At 42.5% G+C, this 19909-nt stretch overlaps 2 protein-coding genes across 2 annotated transcripts; both read right to left on the minus strand.

Moving 5' to 3' along the window:
* Nucleotides 1-236: 236 nt before the first annotated feature.
* LOC147496465 (uncharacterized) lies at nucleotides 237-1829 on the minus strand. Its single transcript, XM_086562583.1, has one exon. The coding sequence runs from the start codon at nucleotides 1827-1829 to the stop codon at nucleotides 237-239; it is 1593 nt and encodes a 530-aa protein (XP_086418709.1).
* Nucleotides 1830-11038: 9209 nt separating this feature from the next.
* On the minus strand, nucleotides 11039-11485 carry LOC147496466 (uncharacterized). The gene has a single exon (XM_086562584.1). The coding sequence runs from the start codon at nucleotides 11483-11485 to the stop codon at nucleotides 11039-11041; it is 447 nt and encodes a 148-aa protein (XP_086418710.1).
* Between the last annotated feature and the right edge of the window lie 8424 nt (nucleotides 11486-19909).

A 19909-nucleotide genomic window follows, 5' to 3' on the forward strand; every position in this document is an offset into this window, starting at 1 on the left:
GACCGATTAATTAGATTAGAAAACATTCCATGCTAGAGAACTAGGAGTGGAACAAATTTGTTACTCCACTCTATTTCGATAGAATTGAGAGTAGAAATTTTGATAAATATAGACACGTAAATAGTTTTAGTTTACTTACGTTTTGAGTTCCTCGTTCATTTCGTGGGTAAATTATTCAAATATCATTTATCATGTATCTATATGCTAGTATTAGTAGGCAAAGTTTGCTATAACTGCTAAGTAGAGTTTTCCAAGACGCCCCCAGTGTCTTGGCTTTTTCCCTTCATCATTCCCTTTACTGTTACGAAGTTACATTTTTCTGATTCAGATTGATCCCCCCTATTCTCGTGCAATCCATATACGGTTGGAAATCTGAGGACTTGATAAAACATACTAGGCACAGCACGCATCTTGTGTATCCATTTCCTTCCTAATATGGCATTGTGATTTGACTGATGTTTGATGACCACAAACTTCGTCATTACCGTTTGAGGCCCCGCTCGAACTGGCAATTTTATCTCTCCCGCAGACTTGGTGGATGTTCCATTAAAACCATATAAATTGAACTTTGGTGGTTTTAAATGCATCTCATCGAGACCAACTCCTTTGAATGCTTTCCAAAATAAAATATTAATTGAACTCCCACAATCTACCAATATCTTTTGTACATCATAGCCCGAAATACGCAAAGTGATTAACAACACATTATCATGTGGCAACATTACCTTAGACAAATCCTCCGGTACGAACATGATTGCTCCAGGAATGCTAGACGATATCAACTGCTGACTTACTGGCACTAGCTCAATATTGACCTCGAGAACTTCTTTGACCATCGAGATCTTCCTTATCTTGTCTCGAACAATCTTCTTCTGAGGAATTTCTTCCTTGTAAATCATGTTTATTACGCCCAATGGCTTTTCTCTTATGGTTGTTGTTTCTGCAGGTCTAACATCAGCATGAAATTCTCTTAATTTCCCATCTTTCATAAGCCTGTCTATCTCCTTTAATAACTGGAGACACCTATTTGTCTCGCGGTTCTCAATCTTGTGAAATTGACAATATGGCTTTCCTTTCATTTCTCTAAGAGTGTATTTTGGCCATACCACAAAATCTTCCTTCGCTATTCGCCACAAAATATCTTCTGCCATGGAATTTAAAGCTATGAAATTACTAGGATCAAGCTTTTCTTTCAATATTCTGTCATACTTTCTTCGTTGTTGAGACTGATTATCTCGATTTGTATAATGCTCTTGAGGTCTTTTGTTGTCTGACCTTGAGGAGTCTCGATTCTCATATCGATCATTATTATCTTTCTCTTTTTTACCCGCGTTGGTGACTTGCAAAACCGCTTGCACCGTGGTGGTTCTTAACCCTTCTTCTACTATGATATCTCTATCCACCTTATCATACAACTCTTGCAAAGTTTTCACTTCTTTCCTCAACACATACTTATGCATAGAAGATCCTGGGATTACCCCCGCTTGAAAAGCTATAACCGCTATAATTTCTAACTCATCCAATCTTTCCACTGACTGTGTTTCGACCTTGAACCTTGTTAGAAAATATTTTAATGACTCTTTCTTTGCTTGCTTCAATTGGAATAACGCTGACACTTGCTTTGGCTTCACCCTATGGTGACCATAATTAGTGAGGAACCTTTCTTCAATCTCTCTGAAACATGAAATGGATCCTTCTGGAATTGTGCAAAACCACTTTAATGCTTTTCCTTTCAAACTTGATGAAAATGACTGACATAACACAGTATCCCAATATTCAGTGCCCTGATATATCGAGAATTGATGTCGATAACTAAACAGATGGTCCATGGGGTCTGTAGCTCCTTCATATTGGCTCAATTTTGGATTTTTGAACTTCGGAGGTAACGAGGCTCTCTCTATCTCCTTTCGTAATGGGTTTCTACCGACATCATCTGCCAGCTTTCTTATCGATGCCGAGACTTTTTCTAATAACTGATTTCCTAACTGCTTTTACATCATTTCTTGCACCATTTCCTTTGTGACTAAGGCTTTACCTTCCTCTTCATTCACTTTTTTCGGAGTCGTTCTTGCTACAGACTGTACTTCCTCGATATGACTCCTTCTCCTCTCCTCTAAATGACTCTTTTGCACTATTGGAGTTCCTGAACTCGATTCCTCGTCGTCTTTCTCATACATAGCGTCTTCAGCACGCTTCTCCTTTTCTTCCCTTATTGACTTATTCTCAGCCATTAACATCTGATTTTGCTTTTCTAATTCATTCATCCTTCTCAACAAATCTTTCAAAGACACTTCCTTCTCTTGCATTTCCTTTGCTTCTTCTATCATCCTACTTGTTGATCTTTGAGTTCTTCGCTCCTCATTCTTAGATACAGCCTAAGAAGTGTTTCCCTTATTCACCATCATTGCTTTACTTGCTGTAGCATGCTTTGGAGGCATCTTGATTACTTTCTTTAACCAAATTCCTACTCTCCACTAATCCTATCAAACTCTTTCCGATTCCTTCACACTATATTCTCAAATTTCAAAGAATACCAAGAAAAGAAAACTCTTTCTTGATCCTTATTTCCACACTGATCTTACTACCAGTTTCCCTTTCTCACTCAGATTTCAATCAATGGATTCGAACAAAGAAGACGAAAGACAAAACAAATCGATTGTTGTCTTTGAACCCAGACGACGCCAATGTAGTGATCAGAGAAACCACTTATGATTTACAAGAATGAAGAACTAATGATAAGAAATGAAGCTTGAATTGAACTGGAAACAAAGCTTTATTATTGAGTAACAATATCGGTTACAATATCCTCACTCTCTCTCTCTGCTCTAGTTTTTACAAATGATTTTGTGTAATGATTTTGGAATGAATCAATCTTTCTTTTTCCAGTCTTTTTATAGTACTCTTAGAATAGCTTTGACCAATCAAACCTTGCCGTGTGTCCATCCTCTTCTTCTCCCTTCCTTTTCCCGCCTTCTACCTGTCATCTACAAACTTATTTACCAATTAATGATATATCACCATATTTCAAGATAGAATATCGGGGTGACGATATTTGCCCACGACAAACACCACAATGGATATTACAGACACGAGTGAGCCATATTTCACCAACAACCTCTGCATTGGTTAAAATGATAATCAGATTAGGAAAGTTCCTATCACATTCTGTAATCTTAAAAAGATACTATCAAGCAAAGGAAGAGGGAGACACAAATAAAGATTCTGCATCTGCCTTGACATACGACCATACTAGAAGCAAGAATGCGGTGCGTACGTCCCAACATTTCATAGGTCTACCATAAGCTTATCTGTTGATTGATGTGATCTCGTGATCACATTCATTAGGTATTCCACAAAAGCAGCTTTGTAACATTTCTAAAGTGTTGCGATGACTCAATTCATAACACTTCTAAAATATCACAGATTCTGTGACATTTTCAAAATGTTACATGGCGTATGTATGAACCTAAAATCTCTCTTCTCTCAAATTACTCTTTTTTCTCTCTTTTTCTCACTGCTCCTCCTTTTTTCTCTCGCGGCCTCTTTTTCTCTTCCCATTCTCTTCCTTTTATATATCTCTCGCCCCCTCCTAGGCCGTCCATCTGTCGCCTCATCGCATGGCTCTCCTTCCTGCCATATGTATGCCACATCGCAGTCTAGGGTCCCGCTGTACTGATCCCGTACTTCTCCTTTTCTTCATCTTATGTTGCATCCTATCCTCTGCGCCGCTGACCTAGTCCAACTTCCAGCACTATGCCATTACAAATGCCCCTTCTTGACTCCGCGGTCCTGTTAATGGATCTGGGGTCGAGAACTCTCCTTGTTATTCTCTTTTCACTGTACACGTTTTCCTTTCCTCGATTTGCACGTGATGGGACTGCACTCATCACGCACGTATCAGCCGCCCCTCGTACCTCGCGCTTCCATGTGTCTCAATTTGGCTGGGCTATCTGCCCGACTCCTCAAAGTCCCCAATGCCAATAATTACCTCTTTGCCCTTCCTTTATTTAAACTCCCTTCTTCTCCCTCTTTTTCATTTTATTTTCCCCCCTCCATCTTTTCTCTTCCACTGCTCCTCTGTTTTTTCTTTCTTCCTATCTGTTTCCGGCTTGCGCGTGCTCCTTCAGTCTTCCGGCGGTTCATTCATCTTACTGGCTCTCTACTCAAGCATAAACACTCTCTCTTTGCCTCCGTTGGTACGTTTTCTAGGCCTTGCTTATTTTTGTTTGTGTTGCACATTCGAGTCTGTTCGTATCTTGTGTCTGTGACTCAGCTTTTGCTATGTCGGGCTCAGAAACCGATGAGTCTTCCTCTTCTCAATCCCATAGAGTGGCGTCTCCACCTCCTATTGCCACCACTGAGATCCCATCCACCTCAGGACGCCAACCTTCTCTGCTGCCACCTCCTTCTAGGTGCCGCCGTCCTAATTTGGATGCAATTAGGGCTGCTTATGGCATTCCAGCTAACATAACCTTAGAACACGTGTCATCTATCACACACTATCCCCATCTGGTTCCCCGCCGTCCGGGGTATCTTGTGGTCACTGTGGGCCAAATAGTCGTCGGTCTACGACTGCCCCTCACCTTACTGGACGTCGAGGTATGCAATCATTTCAATATTCCCCCGTGTTAAGGCATAGGGAATTTTTGGAGAATCATGTATGCTGCGAACTCATATAATAAGAACGGGGACCCTAAGATTACGAGTCGCGACATCTTCTCTCAATATTTTATTAAGAAAAGTACCAAAGATGTCGGTGTGGGGTACCAGTCCTTTTGTGTACGTCCCCGGAAGCAAACCTTTCTCCTCCGTGTTACCACTTCGGACAAAGTGTGGCATCACTACCCGTTGTACGTATCAAGGCAGTTTCTGTCCGCGGACCTTCCTTCTCATTTGTGTCTTAACAATCTCGCCTTCATATCCCGCGGTGCATATTTCGAATCTCCCCTTCTAACTTGGTATACAGCCCCTGTTATTTCTAACCGTGATATCTCTCTGTTTTTCAGGTTGGCGGTCAGATTCCAAGTCCGACATTTACTCTGGCATTTCAAGCCCTATTTTTCAACAGCTCCGTGACCTCGGCCCGTCCCAAGCCGACTGCCTGGGCATCCATCCTACTACAGCTACCCCCTTCTTACCAGTTCCTGCCCTACACGACATAGGCGGTTTCTCAGCCCCATTTTATCGCCCTCCGCCTCCCAAAGAGCGTAGACCTTGTGCATCCCCTCCTCCCAAGAAAAGGTCTCAAGCCCCCACAGTCCGCCGCAAACTCCCCCGAACCTCCACGCCCTCCATCGCTTCCCTTGAATCTCCTGATCCTCCCACCTCCTCTGCTCCCGAAGACGTCCCTTCATATTGCTCCATTTCCCAGTGGGACGACCAGTACACTTCACCCCTCTCCCCTCCTTACGACATGGACGTACACACACAAAAGCTTTTTGACAGCGATTCTGATGAGGATGTTGTGAAGGAGGTTTCCCCCACCGAGATACGGACATCCGCTAACCAACCTCCATCCAAAAGGCAAAGGACCTCGACCTCTACTGAACCTGCCCCTACTACCGAGCAACCCTCTGAAGATCTTGCCACTACTAATTCACCGCATCAACCTGCTGCCACTTCTCCTCACCCACGCTGGCCTGGCAAAGACCCGGTCCCCCCTGCTGCCCCGACTTCTGAGCTCGCACCTATGGATGACTTATGTCCTATTTTCACAGTGCACAATTGCCGAGTGAATATTGCGGACTCTACTTTGGACAATGCAGCCATAGCCTCCTCTCTCTTTTTCCATGCTCATCTTCCAAAGGACATAGCTTACGCCGATGGGGGTTCGTTCGATCAACATCGCACTTCCCTGTATACCAACTGGGAAAGGGTACCATTTTTTCTCTCTCTGTTTTTTTTTTTACATCACTCTTTCTCTTTAATTCTAGGTGAGCCTGGATGTCTCGTTCATGATCCACGGTCTATATAATGCCAAGACCAAGGTAGCCGCCCTGGAGAAAGAGCTTAATGGCCCTGGTGGCTTGAAGTCTACCTGTGTTGTCCTCCAATCAGATCTTGAAGTTGCTAATTTGGACAAAGTCCGGGTCCAAGATGAACTTTGGTCCGTGGAGAAAGCTCACCAAGAATACATGGACACTATCAATGAACGCCTGAGCAACCAAAGGGTGGCGCTTCTTCAACAACATCAACTCAACCTGGACTCACTCAACCGTTAACACCAGGATGCCATGGATGCACCCAACCAGAAGCACAAGGAGGCCTCATATGACTTATTCAAACAGCACCAGGCCGACCTGACTTTGCTCTGCGAATGTTTCAAGCTTCTGGCTGACAAGCGTGTGGCCAAGAAAATTCAAGAGGAGCACGAAAGACTCACACAGGAAGATCGTCTTCTCCCCAAGGGGTCGGCCACCTCGGTGATAGATTCCGTCGACGTCTTGAGAGAAGCAATGCCCACCCAAGAGCCCATTCTCAAACATCCTGCAGCCGTCGAACCATCCACCCATACAACGATATATCCCCGAGGCCATGGAGTTCGCTGTTGAGGAGACCAATGAAGGGGTTGTCGAAGAAACTACTGATGGTGTAACCGCTGCTACCCTTCTGGGCACTGCAAAAGGGGCGATTGCTGATGATTCCACCTTTGCGATGCCCTAGAGAACTTCTTTATGTAATAGAATATTTTTGTCAACTCTTAACTTGTTGTTTGCCACCCTCTTCATTTTGCTATTATTCCCGTTAATATGATGCTTGTTTTTGCCTGATGTGCTTGTTGTCTCTTTATTTATTGACTCTGCCACTAATTCAACTTGCAATATATCTCTATCTTTGGGTTTTCCATGACTCAATTAAATGTTGCTCTTGCCCTGTCACACTCTATTTGTTTGACTATTTATCCATACGAAGGCAATTCTTCGTGCCCAACATGTAAGTTGCGTCTCTCGTCTTCGGAGACTCATTAGGGGCCTCTCCCTGCCCCATGCTTGCTTAGTACATAGTATCAGCGAAAAGACCCTTCCCTCCGCTCTCCCTCGTGATGATCGGACTCCATGCCCCATGTGCCCACTGTATCTCTCCTCTGCAGACTCTATAGTCCCATGAGGTGAGGGGAGCAGCTCATCTTGCCCCAGGCCCAACCCCTGCTTTGTGTCAGCGAAGGGCTCCTCCCCTCCACTGTCTCTAACCATGGTTGACTTCCATGCCCCAAGTGCAGTGTACGTCTCTCGTCCGCGAAGGGCTCATCCCACTCCGCGGCTCCTTGGTCTCAAGCCACGAGTAGGGGGCCACTCATTTTGCCCCAAGTTCGACTCTGGCATTGTGTCTGTGAAGGGCTCATCCCCTTCACGATCTCTCTTCCTGCTTGAATTCCATGCCCCAGGTGTAGTGTGTATCTCTCCTTCGTAAAGGGCTCACCCCACTTTGCGGGCTCCATGGTCTCATGAAGCGAGTAGGGGCACTCATCTTGCCCCAAACTCAACTCTACCGGCGAAGGGCTCATCCCCTCCGCGGTTTATATAGTCTCATGAAACAAATGGGGGCAACTCATCTTGCCCCAGGTTTGACTCTGGTATCGTGTCAGCGAAGGGCTCCTCCCTTTCGCTGTCTCTCCCCCTGCTTGGAATCCATGCCCCATGTTCATTTTGGACTACTGCACTATGTATGCTATTCTTTTCTCAAAAGTGCTATCGTATTATCTATTTACATACAGCCATAAACTCTTTCTCTAGATCTTCATTACATTCAAGTGTGAAATCTTTTTAGAATCCTCACGTTCCAGGGTTTCTCTATCACTTTGCCTTCCTGTGTTCGCAATTTGTACGTGCCTGCTCCCCCTATATCCACCACAGTGTAAGGTCCCTCCCAATTTGGACCCAACTTTCCGTCTGCCTCCTTCCTGGTACTAGGCGTCACTCATTGGAGTACAAGGTCTCCCATATGGAATTTTCGCGGCTTGACCCTCTTGTTATACTGTCTTTGCAATCTGCGGTGGTACTCCTCCAACTTTATACAGGCGGTGTCTCTTCTCTCCTCTGCCAGATTCAGATCCGCTGCTAATATTCTCCAGTTTGAGCCCTCCTCCACTGCCTTTGTTCGCGTAGTAGCTGCCACCATCTCAGAGGGGATCACGGCTTCCACTCCGTAAGCTAACGAGAATGGGGTCTCTTGGGTAGACGATCGCGGTGTGGTACGATAGGCCCACAGTACATGATTCAACTCATCTGCCCATGCCCCCCCTTCCCTGTCTTCCAACTTCCTCTTAAGGTTGTTCATAATGGTTTTGTTGGAAGACTCTGCCTGTCCGTTGCCTTCGGGATTGTAAGGGGCTGAGAACCCCTGTCTCACCTTATAAGCTTTCAAGAAACTGGCCACCTTGGCTCCTGTGAATTGAGTCCCATTGTCTGCTATAATGCCATATGGCAGTCCAAATCTGCAGATAATATTCTCCCATAAGAACTTGATCACTTGTGCTTCCTTCACCTGCTACAAGGGTACGGCCTCAATCCATTTTGTGAAGTAATTAGTGGCTGCGAGCATGAATCTTCGTTTGCCACTGGCCATGGGCAGTGGTCCCACTATATCCATGGTCCACATCGCGAACGACCATAGGCTTGAGACGTTATGTAACGGTTCTACGGAGGTGAAGATCAGCTAGGCAAACCTCTGACATTTGTCACATCTCTTAGCAAACTCCACTACATCTCTTTTCATATGGGGCCATAAATACCCCTGTGTCAACAGTCGATGTGTTGTGGTCCTGCCCGCGGAGTGGCTCCCGCAATCTCCCTCATGCAACTCTGCCAGCATCTCATTTGATAACCTCGGTCCTAGGCATTTTAACAGAGGTCCATTGAAGTTTTTTTGGTATAGCTCTCCTTCTAGCAGAATATATCTCTGAGACGCCTGTTCCCATTTTCTTCTTTCCTTCTTATCTGTCACTTCCTTCCCCGCCAAGAAGCCCTTAATTGGTTCCATCTAACCCTCATTCTCTTCCGTGACCTGACAAATCTCTGTTGCGCCCTCGGTGCTCGGTTTCTCCAACCTTCCCACCCATATCGTCCTTTCTTCTGACCCGGGAATAGTGGTGGCCACGTAAGCTAGAGCGTCAGCATGTCTATTCTCTCCGCGATGAACCGGATCTTTGTGAACTTCGCCGCCCGTGTGTGCAGCACATTCAAATATCTTGCCATTCTGGGGCATCAGGCAGTGAACCCCCCATTCGCTTGACACACCACCAAATTTGAATCGGAATATACTGTCAGATCCTCCACTCCCAAATCCTCAGCCATTCTCAATCCTGCTATCACCGCTTCATATTCAGCTTCGTTACTGGATGCCGCAAACCCCAACTTCATGGTTTGCTCTATTATGTCGTTATTGGGTGTGACTAATACAACTCTTATACCGCTGCATGCATCGGTAGCCGATCCATCTACAAAGACCCTCCATCCATTTCTCTTTTCCCACAGGTCCAGTAGGTCTGGTTCCCCCTCTTTCTCTAGTTCCATGACCATCTCTTCCCCCCAAGTGGGGTCCTCTGCAGGAAACTCTGCCAGAAACTCAGCCATCGCTTGTGCCTTTTCGCAGTCCTTATCTGATATTGTATCTCATAAGAACTTAGCATCACAGCCCATTTCAGCATTCTACCAGATTTTTCTGCCTTCAATGCTTGCTTTAGAGGTAAATTTGTCACCACCACCACCACATGTGCCTCAAAGTGAGGTTTTAGCTTCAAGGCCGAGAAAACTAACGCCAAGGCATACCTCTCGATCCTACTATACCGCGTCTCTGCGACCAGTAATGTCTTGCTCTGAAAATACACCGGTTTCTCTGCCCTGTCTACAATTCGGACTAGGACTGAGTTGACTGAGTACTCTGTGGCCCCCAAATATAAATACAGCTTCTCCCCCATCTCTGACCGTGACAACAAATGTGCTTTACCCAAATATCTTTTTAGCTCCTGAAAAGCCTCCTCACACTCCACGATCCACACAAAGTCCAGCGTACTTCTTAGCAACCTATACAGCAGTCTGCATTTATCGGATGATTTAGAGATTAATCTATTTAAAGCCGCGACCCTTCCTGCTAACCTCTGTACCTCCTTGACATTCTCTGGAGATGGCATCTCCACCAAAACCCTTATTTGTTCAGGGTTAGCCTCGATTCCCCTATGAGTGACGATGTAACCCAAAAACTTTCCCGTGGTCACCCCGAATGTGCACTTTTCCGGGTTCAGTTTCAAGTTATATTTCCATAGTATCCCAAAGGTCTCTCTCAAACCTTCTATATGTTCCTCTTCCGACATGCTCTTTCCCACCATGTCGTGTCTATGTAGATTTCAATCCCCTTTCGAATCTTGCTTTCGAACATTTTCTCACCCAACTACTAAAACGTGGCCCCCGCATTTTTCAAACCAAACGAGATCCTCGTATAGCAGTACGTACTACCTTCCACCACAAATATTGTCTTTTCCTGATCTAGCCCATACATCGCGACATGGTTGTATCCCATTGAGGCATCCATGAAAGAAAATATATTGAATCCTGCCGTCCTATCCACCAACTCATCCACTTGCGGCATGGGATAACTGTCTTTTGGGCATTCGAGGTTTACATCAGTAAAATCCACACACATACGCACATTTCCATTCTTTTTCGGCATCGCGACTATGTTAGATAACCAGTCCGTGAACTCCACTTCTCGGATTATCCCCGCCCCTTTCAACCTAGTGACTTCTTCACGAATCCTTCGGCATATTTAGGCCTAATGTCGCGCATCCTCTACCTCACTAGTTTAGCATCCTCTTTCATGTGCAAGCGGTGGCAAGTGAATTCAGTATTGTCCAGGCGAAGATATCGGTATTTTCTGACAAGAACTGTATCACTTTACCCCTCCACTCTTCCGGCAAGCTAGATCCTATTGACGTGAACTTCTCCTCTTCCCCTTTCCTAATATTTACCACCTCAATCTCATCGAGTGTCTTCGGTCCCACCGGCGTCTCGGCTTCCCCCTCCACCGAGGAGCATTGTAATTGCTATGCCTGCCTCTTCCTAGGATTGGAAGTTTCTCCTTCTAGTCTGCAGATCAACCGCTTCATTGTCCCTCGATGACTATTCTTGGCAGTAACCTGATCCTCGTAGACCTCGTACATGCCGGTAGGCGTGGGAAATCGTATTACCTGATAATACGTTGCTGGGACTGCCTTAATCTCATGAATCCACCGGCTTCCTAAAATTGCATTGTACTGTGAAGCAGAATCGACCACCATGAATCGGGCAAAAACTGTCACTGGTTCGGTCGTCACGGGCAATAAGAGTTCCCCCATAGGCTCCGTCATACTCCCATTGAATCCATACAAATTAGTTCGCGAAGGACGCAATTGCCTAGGATCAACTCCCATTTCCTCCAGAGCACCTCTGAATAACAAATCCACTACACTTCTGCAATCGATCAACACCCTTTTCATCATGTAATTTTCCATCGCGACTAGTAATGACCAGCGCGTCTTCATGTGGTGAGTCCACTACCCTGAGGTCCGCGCTACTAAATACAATTCTATCCTTTTCTGCCGTCGTCACCTCCCTCGGTCATGGTCTATCTATTCTTTCATTGATCTGCTGGATGCTCGCGGTCCATCTTATCTTATCTATATGAGAATTATGACTAAAAACCTCCCCGTTGTAGATCACATTGATGGTTCCCAGTATTCTTCCTTGAGGCAGCATGCGTTCCTCATTCTGGACATCCCTCACAAACTCTCTCATCCTCCCCTTCTCCACCATCCTTTGCACCAGCCATTTCAGGGCGTAACAGCCATTCGTCTCATGGTTCCGTATCTAATGATATGCGCAGAAGGGTTTCTCCGGTATCTCTGTCGGTGTGCTTCGCGGTCCTTCATACCCCAGAAGGTTCTTGATTAGGGGCAGTATCTCACTCAGGGGCTTATTCAGCAGAGTCTGTTCCATCTCGCGGTATGGCTTCCTCTCCCTGTACTCCTTTGGACCTTCCCGGCTTCCTTCTACCTCAGATGTATCAGATTGGTATCCAAAGACTTTCTTTTTCGTCTACGCCCTCCGATGTTCCTGTTCCTTCTCTAAAGACAACACTGCCTTTCCTGATCTCTTAGAATCCTTCTGTATGGTATCTTCATACCTTATATACTTTTCTACTCGCAGATACAACTCATGTAGAGTTGCTATCTCATTCTTTGCCACGGACTGGTGCACTCCGGTCTCCGGACGCAATCCCCTCTCAAACGTTATCACTACTATCCTCTCATCCAGATTTTCCACTTTCAGTGTCTCAGCTTTGAACCGGCATAGAAACTCCTTTACTGACTCCGCGGACCTCTGTCACACGTTGAATAAAGTTGCGATATCTACCACCCTCTTCTTCTGATGTATGAAGTGGTCTATGAACGCCTGCTCCAACTCCTGGAAGTTTTTTATGCTTCCAGCTGGTAATTTGTAGTACCAATTTGATGCTCCTCCTTTAAGACTAGCCGAGAACATTATACACCACAGACCATCATACCGAGACTCCTGCCAGAGTGGCATCTTTTGCCGAAAATGATGGATGTGGTCTGCTGGATCTCCTTTGCCATCGTACCTCTCGAACCTCGGCTGAGCGAACCGCTTTGGGACCTCTGAAGCCCATATGTCATCTGCTAATGGATTGCGATTCAACCCTACCACCACCTGACTGGCCGCTCCTCGGTGCTCCTTCGCCTGTCGCCGGTTTGCCTCCCTATCATTGTTTATCATTTCTTGCACTTGCTCCATTGTTAAGCTAGCTACTGGGTTTTCCACAAGCTCTGGCCCGGGCTCCCCATCTTCGGACCCTTCGCCTATTTCTTTCCCGGTCTCTTCGTCCACCCTCTCCTTCTCTCTCCTCAGCTCATCGTTCTCCTCTCTCAGCCTCTCAATCTCTTCTTGCATCAGTCGTGTTTCGTCCACCGCTCGCACCTCTTATCGTTCTTCCCCCTCATCAACCACCACCTCTGGCGTCAGCTCCTAAACCACCACCCTTTTTGGTCTACCCACTGCTCTCTTTGGTGTCATTTCTAACTTGCCTTTCTCTCTCCCCACAGATGGCGCCAAATGTATGAACCTAAAATCTCTCTTCTATCAAATTACTCTTTTTTTCTCATTGTTCCTCTTTTTTTCTCTCATGGCCTCTTTTTCTCTTCCCATTCTCTTCTTTTTATATATCTCTCAGCCCCTCCTAGGCCATCCATCTGTCGCCTCATCGCATGGCTCTCCTTCCTACGTATGCCACGTCGCGGTCTAGGGTCCCGCGGTACTGATCCAGTACTTCTCCTTTTCTTCATCTTATGTTGCATCCTATCCTCTGCGCCACTGACCTAGTCCAACTTCCAGCATTATGCCACTATAGCGTACGTTTGTAATATTTTAGAAAGAGGGAAAGTCGTCCACAAAAATATGGATACTATCATCTACAGTCTACATAACACCATCTTGTCAGGTTTAACATGGAACAAGATCTTAACATGATCCAGTCTAAGCGCAAAATAGGATTACTCCAACTAGTACTTCATATCATCTGTAAGTATGGAAGGAAGATGCAAGAATTCCTTATTTCGATATAAATAGGTGTGAATCTTACCTTTGCCTGAGCAGATTTGGTAACGGCCAAAGAAGATCCAGTAAAGGAAACGAAAATTAAAAAAATCATTCAGCATCAAAGTTGAATCTAAAATGTCAATCGAAAATTAAATAAAATGTGATTTGTCTAAAAGGAAAAAGTCTAAGTTACAACTTACCTATTCGAACTTCTTCTCTAGTTCTCTGCAGGTCTGTCTGCAAGGATATCAGAGGCAGAATTGGGGTTGAGTAAGCCTCCTGCAGATAATTAAGTTCGCATTGTCAAAAAGGCAAAATACACATCATTTCAACACAACTTAAAAGAACATTGTGTCCAATAAGATGCAAACCTGCAGAGCAGCCTTTGTAGGATTCCTGAATTTTATGATAGCTGGCCTGGGGCACCATGAAACAGGCCTTTCACTTTGGATTCTAGAGTAAAAGAGTGAAACAATAGGCCACTGTCATAGATGTAAATAAGTTTAGAGCCCAGGTTAGCACACAGGTTGTGCATATCTATTTTAGGTTTTCAAACTTATTGTTGTACACCTATACATCTCTACACTATATGATAGCCGGGTTTTCAGGAACCTACTCTCCACTATCGAGTAGGCAAATTGAAATCTCTCTATTTGTTCAATTTATAAACACCTCCCTCATAAAAATTAAAAAACCCCCATTTTATTAATAATTTAGAAGAATCCCCCTAATGTCACTTTAATTATTTAATTATTTTCTATTTCCCTCCCTGAATTTAGAACAAGCTCTCTTTTATTAAGAATTTAGAAAAAAAACTTCCTAATGTCACTTAGAAAAAAAAAAACCTCAGTGCATAGCACGGTTTGCATATTTGTACTGCAATAGTACCACATAAGGTAATGCTCACCGATTTGTTGTGCACATTTATTTAATGTGTATATGCATAATGAATGTATGTGGCTATGTGCATACCTCAAAATTTTGACATCGATTGTGCATACCAATTTTTGGGTATGAAAATGGATTGTTGTGCATATTGCCAATAGGTATGCATATTGAATGTGTACGCGTTTTTTATTTTGCGTAGGGGAAAAAGTTGGCCTTTTATCATTCTGGTGATTTTGACATAAATGTGGTATTGCGGGTCATTAAAGCAGTTATTAATCCTCTTCTCTGCTATACTATGGGGGTCCTCCACCCTATTAATAAGTAGCGGAAAAAGAAGGGAAATATCCTAAACAAGGCAAGAAAAGTGCCCATTCTTCTCAATCCAGGCAAAACACTCAATTTTGACCAATTCAATAAAAAATTGACACTTTTGCCCTTTGTACTTGGGAGACAAACTCTTTCTCTCTCTCCCACGTGATGTGACCTTATAGTCAACATATACCACAAGATCATCTTAAAGATTTGCACAAAAAAATCTGGACCGTTAAATTTTAAGGTCGAATTAGAAGAAAAAAATGGTAGTATTTTGTCCAGTGTAGAGAAGTAACTATCACTTACTGAAGGTAGCAATAAATTAAAGACTTATTAACAACTTTTATGTCATTGCCACATAGACAGCTTATATCTCGGTTTTCGCACTCCCAAACTCCAAAACTTTGTACAAACCTCAAAAACACAAAAAACTTGTTATACTTTCTTCTTCTTTCTCATTGTCTTCCCCCTTTTCGATTTGTTTAAGATAATAATGGAAGAAAACAATAACACACACATCCACAAAGGTAAAGGTTAGGGTCTCTAAAGGTTATTCTTGTTTTCTTCTTATTTTATATATGTTGTTTTGCATAGGTTGTTGCTGCCGTGGTTGTACTATGTTTTGGAAGTGGTCCAAAAAGTTTCATCTATCAAGTATTTACTATCTAGTAATTATTGTAGATTTTGTGCCATAAATGTGGGAGCTTTAACTGTTTTAAAAAACTTTTTTTTTTTTGTTTTTAGGTGGTACTTTGGAAGTTCTAATTTATTATGGTGGTGAAATGAAAATCGACAAGCATGGTGTGTATAGGTATGTTGGTGGTGAGGTTAAATGGTGTTCAGTAAGACAACATCATATGAAGTCTTTGTTAGTATTGTTGAAGATGTTTGTTCAAATAGTAGAGTGGAGTTTTCATTGCGGTACTTGATGAGTAAGAACCCATGTAGAATCGACTATGAAACAGATTATGTAAACTTAATCAAGAGACATGAAAGGTATCCAAACAAAGCTATGAAGGTATGGGTTATTAAGGAAGAAAGTCTTGCAAGATTTGTTGTTCAAAGAAGTCAAGGAAAAAGTGTTGCTATGAAGGAAAAGGTGCATGTTGAATTGAAGAATCCAAATGTGCATGTTGTATTGAATGATGAGCTTGTTCAGTTGAAGCACAAATCTACCACATCATCTCCTAGACTAAGCAAATTGAAGAATCCAAAGGTGCGTGTTGAGTTATTTAAAGAAAAAGTTGAAAACCATCCACAACCATCTCCTGTAAAGCAGAGTTTGTTGAACCAAAAGGCATTAGCGCGTAAGAGGCCTTTCACACTAGTAGATGAACCTATAGGTATGTAACACATTTTGTTTCTGTTTTATTTGCTAATAGTCATTGGTTTAATTAGTTGCTCACATTGTGGCATTTTGTATTCCCAAGATAATCCACTTGAACAACAAAGAGAGAGATTATCCAGTCGCCAAAGATGTTGTTCCTGAAAAGCCCCACAGTTTTGCTACTTATCAAAAGGTTATGGTAGGTAATTGAGTGTCTTTGTTATAACTTGTACCATGTTATTGATAGATATTTGCGTAAATGCTAACTATTAGGTGACCACATGCAGATTTCTTTCCGAAGGCTACTTCAAATCAGTATACTGTGACTACTTCTTCCACTGGAGTACTTCATTCAGATGATGAAAATGAACAGATTGTACCTCCATCTTTAGCGGCTAAAGGTAAACTGGGAATTTCATTGTTGTGTTGTCAGTTGTTTCTTCATATAGTTAGACTTGCTAACGGTACCTGTATGCGTTGCTTCTCATTTCTAGAGATTGTCACTGATAATGAGGAGGCAGATGAAGATGACTTTGATTCACAACAACCATATGGAGGTACACAAGACGTGCCTGAGGAATATAGAATTAGCACAAATGCCACTAATGATGACAATGATAAGGACGTCGTGACTTTATTAGGGGTTGGTGTAAGAAGTGATCCAATTGAAATAGATTCGGAAGTTCAAATAGCTGCTAATGCAGATCAATGGTTCACACCTACTCGAAGTGAAGTTCAAGTGGATGTTGATGCAGATCAATGGTTCACACTTAATCGAAGTGAAGTGGATGTTGATATAGATATGTGGTCTACTCCTAACCGTAGTCAACAATATTTTTGGGGCGACACTCCAATAACAATCATCGACGATGAAGATGAAAGAAGCGATCTTGACTTTCAATTGGATGGGATGGTAAATGTCAATGTTGCTGATCATGCAGAAAATGTAAATAATTATGGTTTTGATCCATTGCATTCCCCCCAAATTCAAGAAGAACCCATGCAAGAAACAGGAAAGGATGACGATCAAGTTATGCACCAAAGTGTTGTGCAGAAGTTCATACCCCCCAAAGTTGGTCAGCATTACGCCACTCGTGATGAGCTCATCAAAGACATGAAATCTTATGCAGTGGCGAGCATGTTTACTTTGCACTGTGCACAAACTTCAACGCGAAGAGTGGTCATGAAGTGTAAGGCTCCTGGTTGTACATTTCATCTTTATGCAAAACCCACGACTACCTCTGATAAATAGGTTATTAGCACCTTCAGAGTAGCTCAGATCAGGATGTTGCAACAAATCCACAAGCAAACGCGTCATGGGTAGCACAAATAGTTAACGCAAAACTTAGGGATAACGAAGAACTGTAGCCAAAACATTTACAACAGGAGGTCAAAGGAATCCACCATACTGAAATATCATATAAGATCACTTGGAAAGCAAAGAAAATTGCACTGAACAAGGTAGAAAACAAAGAATAAGGTATTAGAAAATATATGTCATGTCAGCAATATGTTTACTAACACGTAGGAAGTGGTAGTTTAAACTTTGCGTGTTATCTTTTCCATGTAGATTACAGGTAGCTTCAACACCCGTACTATCAGCAACATGTTTAATAACACGTGGCACGTGGTTGGTTTTTACTCATTTTGTTATATTTTTCATGTAGATTAGAGGTAGTTTCAGTCAATCATATCAAATGTTGTCTACTTATTGCAAAGAGCTTAAAAAGATTGATCCATGTTGTTTCACCGACATATAGACAATGCCACATGAGCACAAATTTGAACGTTTTTTTTGGAGTTATGGCATCACAGTTCGTGCTTACAAAAGATGTCTCCGTCCTTTGGTTATGATTGATGGTACATTCTCGAAAGGTAGGTACAAGTATGTAATACTCACAGCCCTTGCTGTTGATGCAGATAGTCATTGCTTTCCGATTATAGCTGCAATTGTCCCAAAGGAGAACAACGACCATTGGGATTGGTTCTTGGAGAGATTGAGGGACCATGTTGTAGGATCTACAAAGAGTTTTGTTTTTCTATCAGACCAACATAGTAGCATTCTTCAAGCAGTTCCTAAAATTCTTCCAAACGCGCACCATTGCTTTTGTGCACAACATATATCTAACAATGTTAGCAAACAAGACACCAAATGGAGGGTTAAGAACCGCAGAAACCTTTGATAAAGATGAGTTTGTTAGAATTATGGGTCACATCTGGTGCAGTGACGATAAAGCTTGTGCAAAGTTAGTTAGAATTCCTAAAGAATCATGGTGCAATACCTTTGCTCCAATGAAAAGGCACAGAATTGTTTTTAGCAATCACATAGAGAGTTGGAACAAAATGATAATTCCTGAACAAGCTATGTCTGTTACATCTCTTGTGGATGGTATTCGGAAAAATATAATAACGCACTTCTACGACTACTGTGTTATGGCTGCAAAGTTGAAGACCAAACTCACCAAATCAGCAGAAGACCATATCACCACAGCCCGATTCGAGAGTAGGTCGTACACTGCAAGTAGGGCAAGTGAATTCAGTTTTTTCAGTCGTCACTAAAGATGGAACAAACACGGTAGACCTTGAAAATAGAACTTGCACTTGTGGGTACTTTCAACAAGTGGGACTTCCATGTTCCCATGTCGTTAAATGCATCGACACTTCCAAATTTTCTGTGTATGACTATTGTCTCCCATGCTACAACAAGGAGATGATGATGGACACATATTAGGAAAATTGGACACCAATGAAAGGTCAAGAACAATGACATTGGGTTAAAGATATCATGGTACGTCCACCAATTGATGAGGTACAGGCTGGCCTAAAAAAGAAGCAAAAGAGATCTAAAGGAGAGGGTATCCCTGTCCAAATAAGGAGATGTACCGGATGTGGTGGTGTTGGTCACAATGCAGCAACATGTACTTCTTACACTGATGATGCTGAATGGATTGACTTTGCTGCTGGTGTTCCACCGGAGTTTGATAATGATTTCATATGATCACGGATTTTAGTGTGATTGAAGGGACAACTCTTATGTAGTTTTCAATAATTCTTGTCTCGTTCAATTATTTGAAATATTCATATTTTGGATGGGCTTTGGTATATTGTAATTTCGTTTAAACGCTTTTGTAAAGGCACCATTGATGTAAACTTTTTAACATTTTGCATGGTATTGTATATGGTTTTTGGAATTTTTCATGTTCCCTTCTAGCATTTTCTATTAGGTAATGTATCAGCATCTGGTCTAGCTTGCATTTGAAAGAAAAAATGGTTAAAAAGAAATGGAAAATACTTAATAGTACAATTAATTTCCAACTAACAATTTATTTACAAGTGCCCTTATGTTTTTTCCCCGCCAACATGTTTATGTACATATGTACATTACTACATTTTAAAGACATCAATGACACTTTCTAATTAAGGAACAGTTAGCAACACCTGTTGCAGTTTTGTTCTATAACCTGTCAGAATTTTGATGTCTATTTTTAACAAACACAAATTTTGAAAATTTGAAATTTCAAGTTAGTTTAATTTTGAATTTTGAGATGGAAAAGGTGAATGCCTTAAATTTTCTCTCCTTTATTTTGTTTTCAATTGGATTCCAGTGTATTTAAAGTTTGATTACATATAAGATAAAATTATATAAATCAATGTTCATTAAAGTCCTTAATTTTTATTGCTTTGAAAAGAATTCCTATTATATAGCAAATTTGTGTGTTATTTTTGAACCGTTGGATCGTAATAAAGTCAAAATTAAACATCATTGAAGAAGCAAGTGGTGAGAGTATTTTCCACC

Source organism: Coptis chinensis, chromosome 5, assembly GCF_015680905.1.
Source record: "Coptis chinensis isolate HL-2020 chromosome 5, ASM1568090v1, whole genome shotgun sequence".
Classification (NCBI taxonomy): Eukaryota; Viridiplantae; Streptophyta; class Magnoliopsida; order Ranunculales; family Ranunculaceae; genus Coptis; species Coptis chinensis.